This window comes from Salvelinus fontinalis, chromosome 29 (assembly GCF_029448725.1).
Source record: "Salvelinus fontinalis isolate EN_2023a chromosome 29, ASM2944872v1, whole genome shotgun sequence".
Taxonomy (NCBI): domain Eukaryota; kingdom Metazoa; phylum Chordata; class Actinopteri; order Salmoniformes; family Salmonidae; genus Salvelinus; species Salvelinus fontinalis.
Window position 1 is genome coordinate 11,978,250 of NC_074693.1, and position 22,644 is coordinate 12,000,893.

The 22,644-nt window shown below is 41.8% G+C and overlaps 1 protein-coding gene across 1 annotated transcript; it reads left to right on the forward strand.

Moving 5' to 3' along the window:
* The first annotated feature begins 608 nt into the window (after nucleotides 1–608).
* Nucleotides 609–21,505, forward strand: LOC129827246 (homeobox protein EMX1-like). The gene is made up of 3 exons (XM_055887982.1): nucleotides 609–1,394; nucleotides 18,720–18,904; nucleotides 20,132–21,505. Exons 1-3 carry the CDS (start codon nucleotides 1,052–1,054, stop codon nucleotides 20,300–20,302), a joined length of 699 nt encoding a protein of 232 aa, XP_055743957.1. The 5' UTR covers nucleotides 609–1,051; the 3' UTR covers nucleotides 20,303–21,505.
* The last annotated feature ends 1,139 nt before the right edge of the window (nucleotides 21,506–22,644 follow it).

Consider the following 22,644-nt stretch of genomic DNA (forward strand, 5'->3'; position numbering starts at 1 on the left):
GAATACTTTCCCGAATACACTTTAAAAGAGTTTCAGTCCACAGTGGTTTTGGATACCTTGATAAATAAAAACAAATCATAGTAAACCTCAGAGATATTTTGTAGTTAATCCCTAGAATTATCATGTTTAAATTGTTAGAAGTGGCTTTAAAGGTCTGGACTAGTCTGAACTTTGACCTAGAATTAAATTGATCAATCAACCTACAGGTGCCACTGTCAGCTATAGGATACATTACCAGAATAAGTTTTGTGTGAAAACCTTTTCTATTGTTTTCTATTAGGAGGCTAATTTCCTAGATTTTAGGGACCATTTGGGGGATGACGAGAAGACATAGGGCATAATAAACTTGTTATAAGTAAGTTAGAATTACTAAATCATTAACAAGAAAATCCTTCAAATTATGTTTCTTCTGATTTAATATAATATCACTTTGCAACATTGAAATAAACGCATATCGATAGGCTATTAGTCACAAGTAATTTCAATAAATCAGAAGCCACTCCACTTAGATTTACAAAATGGCTGTTATGCTAGGCTACACGGTGCTATCTGCGCATGCCCACCACACCTATGTCAGCGACAGTTGAGGGCAGGTATTGAGTCTGACGAGTGACAGGCTTTTTGTCAAGGGCTTAGCCTACTGATCCTGGCTCCTAGTACAGCACAGTCCAACATTTATTTCCAGGAGTGATGAGACTGAGACAAGAGCCAGACGGTCATAAACATAATCACAGACTAATAAATCTGACGCTGCAGTGGTATCTAGAACCGAAACTTGATTTTTGGCAGATTGTTAAAGCAGAGAAATCCGGTCGATAACCTACTGAAGACAAGGTTCGGAGACAAGTGAACTTGCTCTACGGGAAACCCGCTTCCAGAGGTCCACGGATATAGGCAACACGATTTGCACGCGCAAGGGACTGCGAGTTATGGATTTCCCGGGAACTGTTCTACTTCTACTGTTGTGAGGTTTTCTTCTGCATCACCTGTTTTATAACTGTGTTATTGAATATATTATTAGAAATATATAAACTATAGCCTATTTTTGATCATGTACCAAAATAGTAAGAAATGTTTTACCATCGAATCCCTTGTTGGGAAAGACGTGAACTCTTCGACTAACGGGGACGAACCGATCAGACCCACAGCGCTGAGGTTCATGGAATCAATTCACCAGGCGCCTTTTGGGAGTTGTTTCCAGAACTCCGGCAGGACTTTATACGGCAGTCCAGACATGATGTTCCCTGACCCGGGTACACACACAGGGAACTCCGGTCTGCCCCTGCATCCCCTCCAGCTTCCATCTCAGCCTTTCTTCAACCCGCATCAGAGAGACACGTTGAATTTCTACCCGTGGGTTCTTCGAAACAGATATCTCGGTCACAGGTTTCAAGGTAAGCGAACAGGTTCTTTAATTTAATGAATATTAACAACGTTATTTTCAATAATATCATATGTTTGGGCATATCCTTGCATGATTGTTAAAGAAACATATAGGGATATATTATGCACGAGCTAAATTACAACGAATGTACGCATCAGAAATGAGAACTCAGTCTAGTTGACTGATGGAAGAAATGTCCTTATTGATCCCTGAACATGCAACATGTTGTTAGGGATGGTATTTCATTCAGGATACAAATCATCTATTAAAAGGTTAAAGCAACAAAAACAGGACCAAAGCAAATTATTAAAACTACTGAAATCTGTTTGGAGATGGAAAAGTTTCAACATCCAACTATAATTTTTACTATTTATATTTCAAGTAATTTTGCTTTTTAAGTTAGATCTATGCATTATTGGTACATGTCAGAGATTGGACGCATTTAAATAAACGTAAAAACATCGCACCCTGGATTTGCACCCGCCCGTAGCTTAAAACAACTTTTTTAAAACCTATAACATTTCAGTAGTTTAATTTTGTAGCATTAATATATGTTTTAATTCAAGTAGACTATATTGTTTATTTTTATTCATTTAAAATGCACATCAAAATCATTGCACTTTCTTATAATGTTTGTTCCCAAAAAGGAGATCAATAGTCTAATGTGATGAATAATAATACTAGGGTAATTGAATTGTGATTTAAATGTGTAAGCTCTATGCAATTATACAAATAAAATAATATAAAATAAGAACAATATTTCTTTAACAAATAGGCCTATAATGAATATTTTTTCCCCCCTTTTGCCTACCCATTCGTTTTAGGTTTTGCATTATTCAGAATGTTAATTATAAGCAGCGGTGGAAAAAGTAACCAATTGTCATACTTGAGTAAAAGTAAAGATACCTTAACAGAAAATGACTCAAGTAAAGGTCACCCAGTAAAATACGACTTGAGTAAAAGTCTAAAAGTATTTTGTTTTAAATATATTAAATATGCTTGAGGTATCAAAAGTAAATGTAATTGCTAAAATATGCTTAAGTATCAAAAGTAAAATTATAAATCATTTCACATACCTTCTATTATGCAAACCAGACGGCACGATTTTTCTTGTTTTTTTTTTTTATGTACGGATAGCCATGGGGCACACTCCAACACTCAGACATCATTTACAAACGAAGCATCTGTGTTTAGTGAGTCCGCCAGATCAGAGACAGTAGGGATGACCAGAGATGTTCTCTTGATACGTCTGTGAATTAGACCGTTTTCCTGTCCTGCAAAACATTCGAAATGTAACGAGTACTTCTGGTTGTCAGGGAAAATATATGGAGTAAAATGTACATCATTTTCATTACGGATGTAGTGAAGTAAAAGTAAAAGTAGTCAAAAATATAAATAGTAAAGTACAGATACCTCTCCCTAAAAATACTTATATGGTACTTTTACTTAAGTACTTTACACCACTGATTATAAGGATTTTTGTTTCTCAAATATTTAGATATAATTAACTAATAATTATTTAATATGAAAGTTATTTTAATGAAAAGTAACAAGAGACGGCAATATTGTAATATTATTAGTTTATAATAATATTATAGTATTATTACAAATAAAAACAGCAATAATAAACAATAAGCAAATAATAACAATAATAATAATACTATTTCATTCAATTCATTTGCTTTGTGTTCTACTTTAGATTTAAAGGCTGCCCATTTCTGATAAGACAATAACTATTTGAAAATGGACCAGCTTTAGCAACCAAACAAAGCCATGAGAGAAATTGAATAATGGAAAATCTCAGTATTCAGTGACCAAAACCTTAAATCTTCTTATTCAAGCTATTTGCAGTGCATATATGCAAGAAATGGTGAACATCCTTACTAACTGATGCTGGGTGGTCCTCAAAAACAAAGCAATTAGTTAAATCAGACAGATCAATAACTTTCAACGCTCATCTCGTTGACTCAGTGGACAGCAGTGGTTAGTCACATCAGGTGTGCTCTCAGGTATGTTACACTCTGACCAGTCAGCCCAGGGCCGTATTCACAGTGTTCTCAGGGGGGTAGTGCTGATCTAGGATCTGTTTAGCCTTTTAGATCATTAATGAATAAGATCATGAGGACAAAGGGGGGGAATCTGATCCTAGATCAGCACTCCACCTCTTTACCAGGTAACCTTCAGGGTGTACCTCAGTCAGGTAATCAGTGGGAGTCAGAGGTTGTTGTCACTGTTGCTCAGATCAGGGGCTCAGATAAAGTGTTGTTTACAGACACAGCAGATCCACTCACTGATGGTGTCCAATAACCATGAAAACTAGTGTTTAGACAAGGCTAACTACAGACCGGAGGAGTGAGAGGAGAGGATTAGCCATCATGACTGTCACTTACTGTTAGAGATGGATGGATGGATGGGAGATTGATTTTCTTTCTTACTCCCCCACTTCCTGAGAGGTTGAGAGATAGAGATAGAGGTTGACAGAGGGAGAGAGAGGTTGAGAGAGAGATAGAGGTTGACAGAGAGAGAAAGGTTGAGAGAGGTTGAGAGAGAGACATCATTACAACACTGTATATGTACATAATATGACATTTAAAATGTCTTTATTCTTTTGGAACTTTTATAAGTGTAATGTTTAGAGTGAATTGTTTTTGAATTGAGAGATAGAGAGATTGAGAGAGAGAGGTTGAGAGAAGTTGAGAGAGAGAGGTTGAGAGAGGTTGAGAGAGGGAGAGAGAGAGAGGTTGAGAGAGGATGAGAGAGAGAGGTTGAGAGAGGGAGAGAGAGGTTGAGAGAGAGAGGTTGAGAGAGGTTGAGAAAGAGAGGTTGAGAGAGGATGAGAGAGGATGAGAGAGGTTGAGAGAGAGAGGTTGAGAGGTTGAGAGAGGTTGAGAGAGATTGAGAGAGAGAGGTTGAGAGAGGGAGAGAGAGAGAGGTTGAGAGAGAGAGGTTGAGAGAGGTTGAGAGAGGTTGAGAGAGGTTGAGAAAGGTTGAGAGAGAGAGGTTGAGAGAGGTTGAGAGAGGTTGAGAGAGAGAGGTTGAGAGAAATAGGTTGAGAGAGGGAGAGAGAGAGAGGTTGAGAGAGGTTGAGAGAGGTTGAGAGAGAGAGGTTGAGAGAGGTTGAGAGAGAGAGAGGTTGAGAGAGGTTGAGAGAGGTTGAGAGAGAGAGGTTGAGAGAGGGAGAGAGAGGTTGAGAGAGGGCGAGAGAGGTTGAGAGAGGTTGAGAGAGAGAGGTTGAGAACAGTACAATATAAACAGGATCTTAGGTCCTACACATATTTATATTGGCGAACATTTCAGTGTGTAGCCTTTAGGGTACATTTCAGTGTGTAGCCTTTGGGGTACATTTCAGTGTGTAGCCTTTGGGGTGCATTTCAGTGTGTAGCCTTTGGGGTACATTTCAGTGTGTAGCCTTTGGGGTGCATTTCAGTGTGTAGCCTTTGGGGTGCATTTCAGTGTGTAGCCTTTGGGGTACATTTCAGTGTGTAGCCTTTGGGGTGCATTTCAGTGTGTAGCCTTTGGGGTACATTTCAGTGTGTAGCCTTCGGGGTACATTTCAGTGTGTAGCCTTCGGGGTACATTTCAGTGTGTAGCCTTCGGGGTACATTTTAGTGTGTAGCCATTGAGGTACATTTCAGTGTGTAGCCTTTGGGGTACATTTCAGTGTGTAGCCTTTGGGGAACATTTCAGTGTGTAGCCTTTGGGGAACATTTCAGTGTGTAGCCTTTGGGGTACATTTCAGTGTCTAGCCTTTGGGGTGCATTTCAGTGTGTAGCCTTTGCGGTACATTTCAGTGTGTAGCCTTTGGGGTGCATTTCAGTGTGTAGCCTTTGGGGTACATTTCAGTGTGTAGCCTTTGGGGTGCATTTCAGTGTGTAGCCTTTGGGGTACATTTCAGTGTGTAGCCTTTGGGGAACATTTCAGTGTGTAGCCTTTGGGGTACATTTCAGTGTGTAGCCTTTGGGGTGCATTTCAGTGTGTAGCCTTTGGGGTGCATCTCAGTGTGTAGCCTTTGGGGTACATTTCAGTGTGTAGCCTTTGGGGTGCATTTCAGTGTGTAGCCTTTGGGGTACATTTCAGTGTGTAGCCTTTGGGGAACATTTCAGTGTGTATCCTCTGGGGTACATTTCAGTGTGTAGCCTTTGGGGTACATTTCAGTGTGTAGCTTTTGGGGTACATTTCAGTGTGTAGCCTTTGGGGTACATTTCAGTGTGCAGCCTTTTGGGTACATTTCAATGTGTAGCCTTTGGGGTGCATTTCAGTGTGTAGCCTTTTGGGTACATTTCAGTGTGTAGCCTTTGGGGTGCATTTCAGTGTGTAGCCTTTGGGGTGCATTTCAGTGTGTAGCCTTTGGGGTACATTTCAGTGTGTAGCCTTAAGGCTGCATTTCAGGGCATTTCAGTGTAGCCATTGGGGTACATTTCAGTGTGTTGCCTTTGGGGTGCATTTCAGTGTGTAGCCTTTGGGGTACATTTCAGTGTGTGGCCTTTGGGGTGCATTTCAGTGTGTAGCCTTTGGGGTACATTTCAGTGTGTAGCCTTTGGGGTGCATTTCAGTGTGTATGGGATTGTTATCACCAGGAAGGAAGGCAGACAGTCAAATTGATCTCATGGTCTGATGGTCTGGAGGTTTGCTTTGACACATTTTGGGTGTTGAATGCCAGGAGATATGTGTTGGAAGTTAATTTATAGGATAACTGCATTGTAAACATTATTTTCCAGACATATTGGATAGTTCATAGAATGCTCCTCTTCTTCTTGTCGTTTAGTCCTTTTTGTTTATAACCAGACAGAAAAACAAACAATCAATCAATCAACCATAGTCAGATGAAGATGGACTGCATGAGGAGGATAAACGTTATCATTATTTGCATAATCCTAATATAGTAGATTATAATTTTTGTATTGATGGTTTCCTTTTCATATTCAAGAGAAAGAAAAAACTATTATTTCTCTATACGTATACTTTATATGGAAATAGACCATCCTCCCCCTTATTTACCACTATCCTCCCCCTTATTTACCACCATCATTACCACCATCCTCCCCCTTATTTACCACCATCCTCCCCCTTATTTACCACCATCCTCCCCCTTATTTACCACCATCCTCCCCCTTATTTACCACCATCCTCCCCCCTTATTTACCACTATCCTCCCCCTTATTTACCACCATCCTCCCCCTTATTTACCACCATCCTCCCCCTTATTTACCACCATCCTCCCCCCTTATTTACCACCATCCTCCCCCTTATTTACCACCATCCTCCCCCCTTATTTACCACAATCCTTCCCCCTTATTTACCACCATCCTTCCCCCTTATTTACCACTATCCTCCCCCTTATTTACCACCATCCTCCCCCTTATTTACCACTATCCTCCCCCTTATTTACCACTATCCTCCCCCTTATTTACCACCATCCTTCCCCCTTATTTACCACCATCCTCCCCCTTATTTACCACCATCATTACCACCATCCTCCCCCTTATTTACCACCATCCTCCCCCTTATTTACCACCATCCTCCCCCCTTATTTACCACCATCCCTCCCTCTTATTTACCACCATCCTCCCCCCTTATTTACCACCATCCTCCCCCTTATTTACCACCATCCTCCCCCCTTATTTACCACAATCCTTCCCCCTTATTTACCACCATCCTTCCCCCTTATTTACCACCATCCTCCCCCCTTATTTACCACCATCCTCCCCCTTATTTACCACCATCCTCCCCCTTATTTACCACCATCCTCCCCCTTATTTACCACCATCCTCCCCCTTATTTACCACCATCCTCCCCCCTTATTTACCACCATCCTCCCCCCTTATTTACCACCATCCTTCCCCCTTATTTACCACCATCCTTCCCCCTTATTTACCACCATCCTCCCCCCTTATTTACCACCATCCTTCCCCCTTATTTACCACCATCCTCCCCCTTATTTACCACCATCCTCCCCCCTTATTTACCACCATCCTCCCCCCTTATTTACCACCATCCTTCCCCCTTATTTACCACCATCCTTCCCCCTTATTTACCACTATCCTCCCCCCTTATTTACCACCATCCCTCCCTCTTATTTACCACCATCCTCCCCCCTTATTTACCACCATCCTCCCCCTTATTTACCACCATCCTCCCCCCTTATTTACCACAATCCTTCCCCCTTATTTACCACCATCCTTCCCCCTTATTTACCACCATCCTCCCCCTTATTTACCACCATCCTCCCCCCTTATTTACCACCATCCTCCCCCTTATTTACCACCATCCTCCCCCTTATTTACCACCATCCTCCCCCTTATTTACCACCATCCTTCCCCCTTATTTACCACCATCTTCCCCCCTTATTTACCACCATCCTCCCCCTTATTTACCACCATCCTCCCCCTTATTTACCACCATCCTCCCCCTTATTTACCACCATCCTCCCCCTTATTTACCACAATCCTTCCCCCTTATTTACCACCATCCTTCCCCCTTATTTACCACCATCCTCCCCCCTTATTTACCACCATCCTCCCCCTTATTTACCACCATCCTCCCCCTTATTTACCACCATCCTTCCCCCTTATTTACCACCATCTTCCCCCCTTATTTACCACCATCCTCCCCCTTATTTACCACCATCCTCCCCCTTATTTACCACCATCCTCCCCCTTATTTACCACCATCCTCCCCCTTATTTACCACTATCCTCCCCCTTATTTACCACCATCCTCCCCCTTATTTACCACCATCCTCCCCCTTATTTACCACCATCCTCCCCCTTATTTACCACCATCCTTCCCCCTTATTTACCACCATCATTACCACCATCCTCCCCCTTATTTACCACCATCCTCCCCCTTATTTACCACCATCCTCCCCCTTATTTACCACCATCCTCCCCCCTTATTTACCACAATCCTCCCCCTTATTTACCACCATCCTCCCCCTTATTTACCACAATCCTCCCCCTTATTTACCACCATCCTCCCCCTTATTTACCACCATCCTCCCCCTTATTTACCACCATCCTCCCCCTTATTTACCACCATCCTTCCCCCTTATTTACCACCATCCTTCCCCCTTATTTACCACCATCCTTCCCCCTTATTTACCACCATCCTCCCCCTTATTTACCACCATCCTCCCCCTTATTTACCACTATCCTCCCCCTTATTTACCACCATCCTCCCCCTTATTTACCACTATCCTCCCCCTTATTTACCACCATCCTCCCCCTTATTTACCAACATCCTCCCCCTTATTTACCACCATCCCTCCCCCTTATTTACCACTATCCTCCCCCTTATTTACCACCATCCCTCCCCCTTATTTACCACCATCCCTCCCCCTTATTTACCACCATCCTCCCCCTTATTTACCACCATCCTTCCCCCTTATTTACCACCATCATTACCACCATCCTCCCCCTTATTTACCACCATCCTCCCCCTTATTTACCACCATCCTCCCCCTTATTTACCACCATCCTCCCCCCTTATTTACCACAATCCTCCCCCTTATTTACCACCATCCTCCCCCTTATTTACCACAATCCTCCCCCTTATTTACCACCATCCTCCCCCTTATTTACCACCATCCTCCCCCTTATTTACCACCATCCTCCCCCTTATTTACCACCATCCTTCCCCCTTATTTACCACCATCCTTCCCCCTTATTTACCACCATCCTTCCCCCTTATTTACCACCATCCTCCCCCTTATTTACCACCATCCTCCCCCTTATTTACCACTATCCTCCCCCTTATTTACCACCATCCTCCCCCTTATTTACCACTATCCTCCCCCTTATTTACCACCATCCTCCCCCTTATTTACCAACATCCTCCCCCCTTATTTACCACCATCCCTCCCCCTTATTTACCACTATCCTCCCCCTTATTTACCACCATCCCTCCCCCTTATTTACCACCATCCTCCCCCTTATTTACCACCATCCTCCCCCTTATTTACCACCATCCTTCCCCCTTATTTACCACCATCCCTCCCCCTTATTTACCACTATCCTCCCCCTTATTTACCACCATCCTCCCCCTTATTTACCACCACCCTTCCCTCTTATTTATCATCATCCATCCGACTGCCTCCATATTCATCCATCTAGGGTTAGAATGAGAGATTGGCCCCCACCACTACCCAGTGTGTAGCTTACTGCTGACAAGACCAGTCTTGTTGGTGCCAGGGGACTGGTGTTACTGGTGATGAACACAGCTCTCTGGCTGGCACTGCCATCTGCTCCCTGGTAGTCATGTTGGAGGCATGTTCCCCCATGTTCCCCCACCCGCTGACTACAGGCCAAAGTGTTGAAGGCTCATCCTCTGGAGGGTATTCCCTCTGTTGCTGGGGCTGAGCCACCCTTACAGTCTAGGGTTAGTATTCACAAAGAGTCTCAGAGTCGGAGTGTTGATTTAGGATCATGTCGCCCAGTACATATTGTTATATTTATTATGATCTATAAGGATAAACTGATCCTAGATCAGCACTCTTACTGAGCATTAGTGTTCAGCCTGGTGAGTTCTTCCCCCAGTCTCAGTCTTCTCCAGAGGGATTTGAGTGGAGGTTACGCCACAAACGCCATATGACAGATGATGCCAGTCTGACTGTCTATCTGAGTGGCTAAACCACCAGCCAGAACCAGCATGGAAAGAGATCAGGGTGCCTTGTGAGCATCAGGCGACAAGTGGCTAATCTGCCCTTGAATTCCGTCCTGCTAGCTAACGTTCAAAGAGCAGGGGTCTCCAACCTTTTCTAACATGTCGCGAGCTACACATTTTCTTCCTAGCCATTAAATAGGCACAATCTTCTCTTCTCCTCTGCAGCTCTTCCCCAGGTATTTAGTGTTCCACATAAAATAGTGCACTATGTTTTCTTGCCAATATACCTGGTAAAATAAGGGTTAATAAACAACTCTAAGGTGGGCCCTATAAAATCTTTATATTTTCCCAAATTCTGTTTTCTCAGTAAAATTTATACTGGTTTTTGATTACTATTGTTTTTCACTCTCAAAAGTACAATTCTTCATAGAGAAACAACGAAATTGGATGTTCTGAGTACATGTCAATGGTGAAATCACATCAGAAGAACATTTTTTTTAGGCCCTGAAGAACACATTAGGATTTATGAGTGTAATTCCCCTTTAATTGCGCGTCTGGCTCTTTAATTGCGCATCTAGCGAGTGAGGAATGTGCGATATAATTTGCCGGTCGAGTGATGGTTCTAATGCCAAAGTTAACAAATAACAAATAATAGATACAAATGATATACTTACTCGTGATATACTTCTGCCAGGTAAGACTACTTTGCAGTTAACATTTAATTGAGACCGTTTTGGGGAAATTATTTCTGTAATCCCACTAGATGGTTATCACATTAAATGGCCACACACGGTAGACAAACGCGCACACCACACAGACCGACAGAGGCAATATTGCTGGAAATTAATTGGCAGATATGGTGTTAGGTTTGTCTTTTTTAAGCCAATAGTGGCTAACCAGTGGTGGGATAATGTCAATGTTACGTCAATTAGATAGTAGCTGGGAGCTTGCACTGTCTGATGCTTGTGAGATTTGCTAATGACAGTTTGCAGTGGAACACACGAAAATTACATGTACTTTCAGAATTGTTTGGCAAGCTACTCATAGGTGGGCGGTGAGCTACTGGAGACCCCTGACAGACTGACCAGGTGAACCCTTATTGATGTCACTCGTTAAATCCACTTCAATCCGTTTAGATGAAGGGGTAAAACAGGGTAAAAAATGATTTTTCAAGCTTGTTTAGACAACTGAGACATGGATTGTGTAGGTGTGCCATTCAGAAGGTGAATGGGCAAGACAAAAGATTGAAGTACCTTTGAACAGGGTATGGTAGTAGTTGCCAAGCGCACCGGTTTGTATCAAGAACTGCAACACTGCTGGGTTTTTCACGCTCAACAGTTTCCTGTGTGTATCAAGAATGGTTCACCACCCAAAGGACATCCAGCCAACTTAATTAACACAACTGTGGGAAGCATTTAAATGAATATGGGCCGGCATCCCTGTGGAACGCTTTCTACACCTTGTAGAGTCTATGCCCTGAGGAATTGAGGCTAGTTCTCTGGACATAAGGGGAGGGGTGCAACTCAATAGGATGGTGTTCTTAATGATTTGTCAACTCAGTGTATATATATTAATCTGTTCATGGGGGGGAAAACATTGTTATAGCATTGTTTTGAGTAGAAGGTGTAGTCGCTTTTTTGTTGTTGTCTTGTAATAAGCCACCAATACCCATACAAGCCGAGGAAACCTACTATTAGCTACTATTACCATGTGCTATTACCATTTGCTATTACCAGGTGCTATTACCAGGTGCTACCTGCAAATAATGTGTTGCTGGCTTGCTATGTTGTTGTTTTAGGTCTCTCTTTATGTAGTGTTGTGTTGTCTCTCTTTATGTAGTGTTGTCTCTCTTGTCGTGATGTGTGTTTTTTTAGTCCTATATTTTTATTTTATTTTTGTATTTTTAATCCCAATCCCAGCCTCCTGCGGGGACGGGGGTTGGTTGGCCATCATTTTAAATAAGAATTTGTTCTTAACTGACTTGACTAGTTTAAATAAAATAATAAGAAAGACTGCTATTAGATTAACTGGATGTCGGACTCTATCAAACTCTTCAAAACCTCTTCATGTGTAACTCAGAACCGTTGTCTGTGAGTAATGCAGCAGGTCATATCAGACCTGCTAGAGAAGATATGAAGAGTTGACGATAAGCACATATGTTATGCTAGGGAAGAAATACATGTTTTTTTTCCACGGACAGTGCTTTCATTTAACTCATTTAACTGTCTGTAGTAGAGAGTATCAGGGCAGTTTCTAACTAGGTTTATATTAGCGTGACATAATCATATTTTTTTTTTTGTAGACATAATGTTTCATCATAGCAATATCACAACAAGGTATTTCCATAGTACATGTAATCCTATATTCAGTACACCTTTTGGTCGCTTTCAAAGCTTGTGTACCATAGCATCAGTATTTGCTAGTCCAAGGTCATGGTCAGTTTGATGGCTTCCGTGTATCCATCTCCTTTCGTAGATGCTCCTTCTTCGGTCCATGTTTTGCATGTGAATGAATGTGGCTGGACACTGATGCCCTGCTGTCGCTGATTTCATTCATTTGGTTTGACAGACTCCTCATTGCTCACAGCTTTCGGTGCACACACTGTCTCTCAACTGCCGAGCTGTAACCGACTTTTGCGTACACGTGTTTGAGGTTATATTTGTGCTGCAAGGTTCTTTTCAAGCCAGGCACAACCTTTTCATGTGGCGGTCAAATAATTTATTGATGGATTTGCTTATGTAAAATATTTAGTTTTTTTATGTGTCATTTTAATAAACGAACCCTAATCCTGGGAGGGCAGATGTTGGGCCTGTGGCGAGAAGAAAGTCATGTACACAATGAAACTGAAAGACAAGGACATTTTACTATTGCCCTGTGTTGAATGAAGTCGGGTATGTTCATACGATTCAATTTGCTTAATTGCACAACACTTCATCTTCACAACAATTGTTTTTTGCATTTTCCCAGCCCGAGATATTTACGTGTGATGTCATATGAGGCGTTACTGAACACTTAGGTTTCATGCTCAGCGTTGAATAAACTAAAGGCCCTACATGTATACAAATGAGGTTAATGTCACAATATAGAGAGGTGGAGTCCCTGAACTGCTCTACAGTGGTAGAATACCCCTCTAGTTCTGAATGAACCTGTCGTCCACAGTGGTAGAATACCCCTCTAGTTCTGAATGAACCTGTCGTCCACAGTGGTAGAATACCCCTCTAGTTCTGAATGAACCTGTCGTCCACAGTGGTAGAATACCCCTCTAGTTCTGAATGAACCTGTCGTCCACAGTGGTAGAATACCCCTCTAGTTCTGAATGAACCTGTCGTCCACAGTGGTAGAATACCCCTCTAGTTCTGAAGGAACCTGCCGTCCACAGTGGTAGAATACCCCTCTAGTTCTGAAGGAACCTGCCGTCCACAGTGATAGAATACCCCTCTAGTTCTGAATGAACCGTCCACAGTGGTAGAATACCCCTCTAGTTCTGAATGAACCTGTCGTCCACAGTGGTAGAATACCCCTCTAGTTCTGAATGAACCTGTCGTCCACAGTGGTAGAATACCCCTCTAGTTCTGAATGAACCTGTCGTCCACAGTGGTAGAATACCCCTCTAGTTCTGAATGAACCTGTCATCCACAGTGGTAGAATACCCCTCTAGTTCTGAATGAACCTGTCGTCCACAGTGGTAGAATACCCCTCTAGTTCTGAATGAACCTGTCGTCCACAGTGGTAGAATACCCCTCTAGTTCTGAATGAACCTGCCATCCACAGTGATAGAATACCCCTCTAGTTCTGAATGAACCTGTCGTCCACAGTGGTAGAATACCCCTCTAGTTCTGAATGAACCTGTCGTCCACAGTGGTAGAATACCCCTCTAGTTCTGAATGAACCTGTCGTCCACAGTGGTAGAATACCCCTCTAGTTCTGAATGAACCTGTCGTCCACAGTGGTAGAATACCCCTCTAGTTCTGAATGAACCTGTCTCCCACAGTGGTAGAATACCCCTCTAGTTCTGAAGGAACCTGCCGTCCACAGTGGTAGAATACCCCTCTAGTTCTGAAGGAACCTGCCGTCCACAGTGATAGAATACCCCTCTAGTTCTGAATGAACCGTCCACAGTGGTAGAATACCCCTCTAGGTCTGAAGGAACCTGTCGTCCACAGTGGTAGAATACCCCTCTAGTTCTGAATGAACCTGTCGTCCACAGTGGTAGAATACCCCTCTAGTTCTGAATGAACCTGTCGTCCACAGTGGTAGAATACCCCTCTAGTTCTGAATGAACCTGTCGTCCACAGTGGTAGAATACCCCTCTAGTTCTGAATGAACCTGTCGTCCACAGTGGTAGAATACCCCTCTAGTTCTGAATGAACCTGTCGTCCACAGTGGTAGAATACCCCTCTAGGTCTGAATGAACCTGTCGTCCACAGTGGTAGAATACCCCTCTAGTTCTGAATGAACCTGCCGTCCACAGTGGTAGAATACCCCTCTAGTTCTGAATGAACCTGTCATCCACAGTGGTAGAATACCCCTCTAGTTCTGAATGAACCTGTCGTCCACAGTGGTAGAATACCCCTCTAGTTCTGAATGAGCCTGTCGTCCACAGTGGTAGAATACCCCTCTAGTTCTGAATGAACCTGTCGTCCACAGTGGTAGAATACCCCTCTAGTTCTGAATGAACCTGCCATCCATAACTCATGAATGAAATAATGGGAATCAGTATTGAAACTAGACAATCTAGTTCTGGAGGTTTTAATTGAGTCTAGCCTAAGAGAAGTGTTCACAAAGCTTTATGGAATAAATCACTTTAAATTACAGTACTATTAAAACGCATACATGTGATTCATGTCTTTGTTACGTTTTGCACTACGAAGCAATGTCCTAATTAAAGTATCTTATTTTGAAACACTTTGATCTGAATAGCAAAGATACGTTTCTCTCACAATAAACATATGCTTATATGGGCCCTCTGTGTGTTCTCGATGGGCCGTGACCAATGTTCTCTCAACAACCCAAAATTCCCGTCACTGAGCAAATTTCAGGTCTGCTGAGCGGAAACTTGAATGTTGTGAAAATTATTTTCAACTTTCAGCGCACGTTTACTGTGAACACTGAGGCTGTACCCTCTTTAAGTTAGTGTTAACAGTGGTCAGGTAGTCTACTGTGGCTATTTAATCATAATGTTGGCCTATCAGAGTGGCCTACCATCAAAAACAATGGAGAAAATGCACCCCATAACGTTTTAACATGGAATTAGCTGTTCTATCATTCAGACTACAGTAACAGACAATGTGTGGTGTTCAGTGTAGGCCTACATTCCATGAGACTTTTGAAAAAAAACATGCAGGGCTTGACATGAACCTGTTTATCCACTTGTCCTTCAGACAAGGAGGTGACTGTAAATGGTGTTATGTTGTTTGATGGAAGAAACCACTTTACAAAATAAATTGCATCATTATTCCCATACCATTATTAGGGATAATCAGACAAATTGTGCTTCCCTCTGCCTATTCGCTACTTAGCTTATTCAAGCCTGTCTCAAAATACAACACTGCCCCTTTAAGACAAAAAGCTCTTTACCTGACTGGCTTTTCAAAGACGTCTAGAAATGTACACGTTTTGTAGGAAGCAATCCCTCCCCCATTGCTGACTACAAATGATCTGTAACTGGGCTATTAACACACTAACCAGCAAAGGATATGAACAGAATGTGCACACATGGCTACATGCAGCTCTCCCTTTGATCTCAAAACAAGCACATCTACTCATAACCGCTCATGCTGTTAACACAGTCCAGTTCAAAGTAAATGGCACAGATCTATATATGGCAATGGTCATTTTGCATATAGGCCTACTATAGCTCTGATTGGTTATACCGCAGCTATCTGTGTAGAGTACGAGCTGAGTCATGCGTTTCACTGCAATAAAATCCTACTCCGATGCGTTCTGCCTACAACAAAGTCTCTTGCATAGTTAGTTTTGTTTCAGTATGTTGCATTGAAAGGGGCTTATATTGCATTGATTATGATCACAATTACCACAGTAAAGGGAAACGTTGATAGTGTTAACTAAGGGGGAAAACTCTAGAAAGTTGAGTGAAGTTCAGTCTCGTGCTTCTCTCGGTAGGCTCATATTTATTCTGCCAGTAGCTATTAGAGGGAATATTGGTCATGACCATGATAAATCAGGGAGGTGTTTCTTCTTTTAAATGTTTCTCTCTGTGTGGTGTGTGTTGGTGCGTGCGTGCGTGCGTGTAACCAATAGGCTCGTTGTTGAAAGTCCCAGTCATTTTTACATTTACATTTTAGTCATTTAGCAGATGCTCTTATCCAGAGCGACTTACAGTAGAGTGCATACATTTTACATTACATTACATTTTACATACTGAGACAATGATATCCCTACCGGCCAAACCCTCCCTAACCCGGACGACGCGAACCCAGAGACTCTGGTGGCGCAGCTAGCACTGCGATGCAGTGACCTAGACCACTGCGCCACCCGGGAGGCCAGTCCCTTTATCTGTCACCAGTTCAGATTGTTCTGGAGAAGGATGTCGTCCATGGTGGCTGAACCAACATGTCACTATGTACATTTTGCAACGGTGCTATTTCCTAACTGTGATGTCATTCAACGCTGCTATTTCCTAACTGTGATGTCATTCAACCGCTGCTATTTTCTAACTGTGATGACATTCAACACTACCGTTTAATAACTGTGATGTCATTCAACGCTGCTATTTCCTAACTGTGATGTCATTCAACCGCTGCTATTTCCTAACTGTGATGACATTCAACACTACCGTTTAATAACTGTGATGTCATTCAATGCTGCTATTTCCTAACTGTGATGTCATTCAACACTACCGTTTCCTAACTGTGATGTCATTCAACACTGCCATTTAATAACTGTGATGTCATTCAACGCTGCTATTTCCTAACTGTGATGTCATTCAACGCTGCTATTTCCTAACTGTGATGTCATTCAACGCTGCTATTTTCTAACTGTGATGTCATTCAACACTACCGTTTAATAACTGTGATGTCATTCAATGCTGCTATTTCCTAACTGTGATGTCATTCAACGCTGCTATTTCCTAACTATGATGACATTCAACACTACCGTTTCCTAACTGTGATGTCATTCAACGTTGCTATTTCCTAACTGTGATGTCATTCAACGCTGCTATTTCCTAACTGTGATGTCATTCAACGTTGCTATTTCCTAACTGTGATGTCATTCAACACTGCTATTTCCTAACTGTGATGTCATTCAACGTTGCTATTTCCTAACTGTGATGTCATTCAACGCTGCTATTTCCTAACTGTGATGTCATTCAACGTTGCTATTTCCTAACTGTGATGTCATTCAACGCTGCTATTTCCTAACTGTGATGTCATTCAACGCTGCTATTTCCTAACTGTGATGTCATTGAACACTGCTATTTCCTAACTGTGATGACATTCAACACTACCGTTTAATAACGGTGATTTCATTCAACACTACCGTTTCCTAACTGTGATGTCATTCAAAGCTGCTATTTCCTAACTGTGATGTCATTCAACGCTGCTATTTTCTAACTGTGATGTCATTCAACGCTGCTATTTCCTAACTGTGCTGTCATTCAACACTACCGTTCCCTAACTGTGATGTCATTCAACACTACCGTTTCCTAACTGTGATGTCATTCAAAGCTGCCATTTCCTAAATGTGATGTCATTCAACACTACTGTTTCCTAACTGTGATGTCATTCAACGCTGCTATTTCCTAACTGTGATGTCATTCAACGCTGCCATTTCCTAAATGTGATGTCATTCAACACTACTGTTTCCTAACTGTGATGTCATTCAACACTACCGTTTCCTAACTGTGATGTCATTCAACACTACCGTTTCCTAACTGTGATGTCATTCAACACTACCGTTTCCTAACTGTGATGTCATTCACACTACCGTTTCCTAACTGTGATGTCATTCAACGCTGCCATTTCCTAAATGTGATGTCATTCAACGCTGCCATTTCCTAACTGTGATGTCATTCAACGCTGCTATTTCCTAACTGTGATGTCATTCAACGCTGCCATTTCCTAAATGTGATGTCATTCAACACTACCGTTTCCTAACTGTGATGTCATTCAACACTACCGTTTCCTAGCTGTGATGACGTTCAAACGTGATGTGTAATGCATACAGTACATCATCTCCTTAACGATAAATCTGTCTACATACTAGAACAAGCATGTGGAATGAGGCGTGGTGGCATTGTGAAATGGAGGATGATATCACAACCTAACATTAGTAACTTTTACATGAATCAATTACTCACGTTATGCGAAAGTGTCATGAATGATGAGTCAAGTGAAGAAGCCCATCGGGGCACATTGATATGACTGATACTGACCTAGAGAGCAGCATGCAATGTGTTTCGACACTGATGCCCTCCTTAGCAGCATGCACTACGTATCAACACTGAAGTCCTCCTTAGTCAGTGCTTTGCCCTCTTTTTGAAGTGTAATTGGACCAGCTATTAATCACAAAACAACACCATAGCCTACGAACAAAAAACACTTAGTACAAACCATTAGTATCAGTTTGCTGAGTTGTACAACAGTTAGTGTACAACAGTTAGTATACTCTAGTTTATCTCTTTACACATACAACAAGAGCTGCTACGGTGTCATTCCTGTCTGTCAACCCTAAGTCTAACCCTCCACTTCCTCTCCCTCCTCTCCTCTCTCCAGGTGAGGACAGCAGCCCAGAGAACATGCTCCTTCATGGGCCTTTTTCCCGCAAGCCGAAGCGCATCCGGACAGCCTTCTCCCCCTCACAGCTCCTCAGGCTGGAGAGGGCCTTTGAGAAGAACCACTATGTGGTGGGAGCAGAGCGGAAGCAGCTCGCCAGCGGCCTCTGCCTCACCGAGACACAGGTGAGTGTGAGGGGGCACAGCGATCTTGAACGCACCCCTAACATGTTTTCTAATGCGCTCTAAACCCCTAGGGATTGAAAGACAATTTATGCTCGATCAGAAAATGTGGTTGAAGGCTCTGTATGGAGGGTGTGACGCAATTACGGAGCCACGAGGCTTGCGGAGGCCAGATCGAGCTCCGTACTGTCGCTGTGCGCCTCCCAAATGTTTTAACAACGCGAAGGGCTCTGCATAGCTTCGCATTAAAATGATTGCTTGACGGTATGTGAGGGCGGCAGGTCCTGTATAAACACAAACTAATTTCCTTGACAACATCCTTCACAACAGCTCTGCCCTGACTTCAGAGGCTCTGACTTCAGAGGCCGTTTCACAGTAAATGCTGTACGGACACGGCAGAAGTTGGATTTACCATGCACAGCCTTTAAGGCATGGCTGCATTCCAGAGCGCTGAAACGGATATGAGTGGACTCGTAGTCAGAACTCCACAACACCCTCTCAACCAACGTATAGCAAAACCAGCTTTCTCCACCACACGATGTTTGTCCTACAGTAGCTATGGGGATGGGCAAGGTGATGCCAATAACTCATGTAGTTAATTTCACAATTATTATTTATGACCTAATTTCTCTAATCACATCAGAAACACGCTGCTAACTAACAGCAATTCAGGCTTTTCGCAATCATCTCATGCACTATATCATGCATTGGGAATACAGTATTGCGATGTGCTGAACTTTTAATTTCAATAGAATTAGGCCAATTATTGAATCTATGTTGTAAATAGGACATAAAAATGACAACCAAACAATGCCTGGAAATTAATATCAAAATATGATGCTCTTTGCACGGCAAAAAGCTGTAAAGAACGACAGTATGTGAAGCCTTAGGCAGGCGATGTTTGGCAGTGTTATAGAAAGAAAATGGAAGCAGTAACAGTTTTACACCCTGTGAAATATTGTCTTGGCAAAATCTTTGTTGCTATGACACTTTGAAAAAAAGCTTCGCTTAAAAATCATAGGGCAGATACATGCAGACACTTTGCGTTATTATTCTATAACTAGAAAAGGTAAATTTACTAAAGAAAATGTGTGTGCTTGCTTCAGCTGTCTCAAAGTATTTCATGGAAGTGGAAGAACGAGTTGTAGTAGTTTTTACAGCAAGCACACTTCTTTATTCTACCATTGTTTCTTTCAGTACTAAACTTGATGTCTCTCCTTTCTCTCCCAGGTAAAGGTTTGGTTCCAGAACAGGAGGACGAAGCACAAGAGACAGAAGCTGGAGGAAGAGTCACCTGAGTCGCAGCAGAAGAGGAAAGGAAGCCAGCACGTCAGCCGCTGGAGGGTGGCTACGCACCAGGGCAGTAGCCACGAGGACATCGATGTCATCTCAGAGGACTGACGTACGTCGTTGTCACCTTGATTGAACCGTCATAAATCATTCAACATGAACGCACACTGACCGACTGCTGACTGACTTGTGTCTGAATATGGGCAGTCTGTGTGCTCCTCTGAACACCTGATTTGATTTAATTTGACCTTTGACACCACCTGTTGTTGATCAAACAGATGAACAACTTTAATGAAAACGATCAGAATGACTTATTCATGTTGGACAAAAGAACTCTTGTTTGATCGTTAAAGAGACAGATCTGACATTTTGTAGCTGAAGGGTTTTTAACCCAAGTTTATCATGTTATTACACAGCTCCGGCTGCTGTAAACGTGGTGGATATCTGCATTTGGTCTATGTTGCTTGCCGTAGTAGCACAAACTACTGAAGAGAGACTGTTTGACTTGGAGGAATTGTTCAGTACAGTTTGTTACTCTATTGTCTACCTGAACTTGAGATTGTCCTTACTCACATTTAACAAAACATCATTATTGTTTTAGCATTTTCAGTTTGTTGATGTGTATTTGTACAATGCTAAATATGCACAATATATTTGTGGTAAAAAATAAGCCATTGGTATGATAGCTATAGAGGAACCTGCTGTTTCAGTTTAGGATTTTGTTTGTCTTAATTATAGTCTTTAGACCAGTCCCACTGAAAAGTAGGTAACCACCACTACAGACAATACATCATACTGATGCCATGTTACCCTGAAATATGTTTTGGATTCTCACATTGGAATAGTTTGGACAATTTAAAGTGTAAGTATTTATACAAATTTAAAAAAAGGTATTCTATGCATATTTTGTCCTTGTTTTGTTTCCTCTGGATTTAAAAAAGGCTATTTTTGTCTAGTTTGTTACTTACTTTAAATTCATTCCACGTTTGCTTTTGCCTTTGACAAATATTTGATAAATTATATTGAGACCATGTAGAATGTACAGTGCAGGCACATTACAACTTGTCCACAAGAATGACAAGAAAAACAAATGTACCTCAATACTACATTTATTTCAGCAACCGTTACCATTCCTGAGATATCATGTTACGTAGCACTTCGTAGTGGAATATACATTTGCATTTGTTTTAAATAGATTAGAAATGATGCATTGTAAGTAGGAATCTTTCGTTTGACCTATTTCTCCCGAGAGTGAACGTTTTTGTACTTTCTGTGTGTGGTCAGATGACTTTGGAAAATAAAAACATCTACCGATATTTATTATGTGCGAGTATGTCTAAGCGTTAATTTTCGAACCTATTTTCAACATCCTATAATTGTCGACATGTCATCACTTCAAACTACATACACATATCGGTTAAATGACACAGAACTTGAAAAGTTAATTTGATACACAACGATTTGTTATTGGTTATTTGGTCTACACCTTTGTAGAACAGCTGTTAATCTTTTTTTTGTGAGCTGCAGTTGAATATTCTTAGCTACACGTCAAGGCATCAGCGTATATTTGTTAAATTAATTAAATATATATTTTAAATAAAGTACAGAAGGCCTAGCATAGCCTATATACAGAGCCGTGGTTACGGTTTATACATCTTTATCTTGTGTTATTTTTTAAAATATATTATCTATAAGAAACCCCAATGGTCTGTTGCCTGTGTTTTACTGATGTTTATTCAGTTTGCGGATAGCCTTCATTATTAGGCTTATCCTAAATTATACATAGGCTATAATAGGGTTATTAACAATTAGCGTAGATTACTTTTTGACGAAAACATAAAACATATAGAGGTTCTTTAGACGGCAGTAGGCCTATTACGTTTGGGCCAATCCTTTTTCAATGTATTCTTCGTCTGGACTTGTGCATATAGGCCTAAAATGGATAGGTTGCGATTGGTGCATGGTCAAATGCGAGGACAAGTTCAAAGAGACATGAAACAACGCACTCCGTTCCGTCTCGTGCTCTTCAAAATACACTTTTCACCGGAAATATTATTGCGCCAGAGATGCTTTTCTTTCAGGACACACCGATGGTCATATGCAACACTTACAACCGAAAAATTAGAGATTGACAAATATAATTGATTAGCCTTGGCTAATCGTTCGGGAAATATTTAAAGCCATACTTTCAGCAGAGTTCCAAAAAAGGTATGTCAGAAACAGAAGCCTTTTTTAATTCCGAATAATGACATACATGATATATATGATATGCTGCTATGTGAAAACAACGTAACTTCTCCGATATGCCGACACACATGTGAGGAACCTTGTTTTGGAATTACGTCAAGACACCGTCGATACAGCTCGGATAGAGACTATCATAGCGAGAGAGACATGATCAACCAGCAACAGGTCAAAACCCGTCCCTGCTATTATTACTAATAGGACATGAC

Coding starts and splice junctions, on each gene's coding strand:
- LOC129827246 (XM_055887982.1), top strand. CDS start 1,052: ATGTACCAAAATAGTAAGAAATGTTTTACCATCGAATCCCTTGTTGGG. Junction 1,395..18,719: donor TCTCGGTCACAGGTTTCAAG/GTAAGCGAACAG, acceptor TCCTCTCTCCAG/GTGAGGACAGCAGCCCAGAG. Junction 18,905..20,131: donor TCTGCCTCACCGAGACACAG/GTGAGTGTGAGG, acceptor TTTCTCTCCCAG/GTAAAGGTTTGGTTCCAGAA.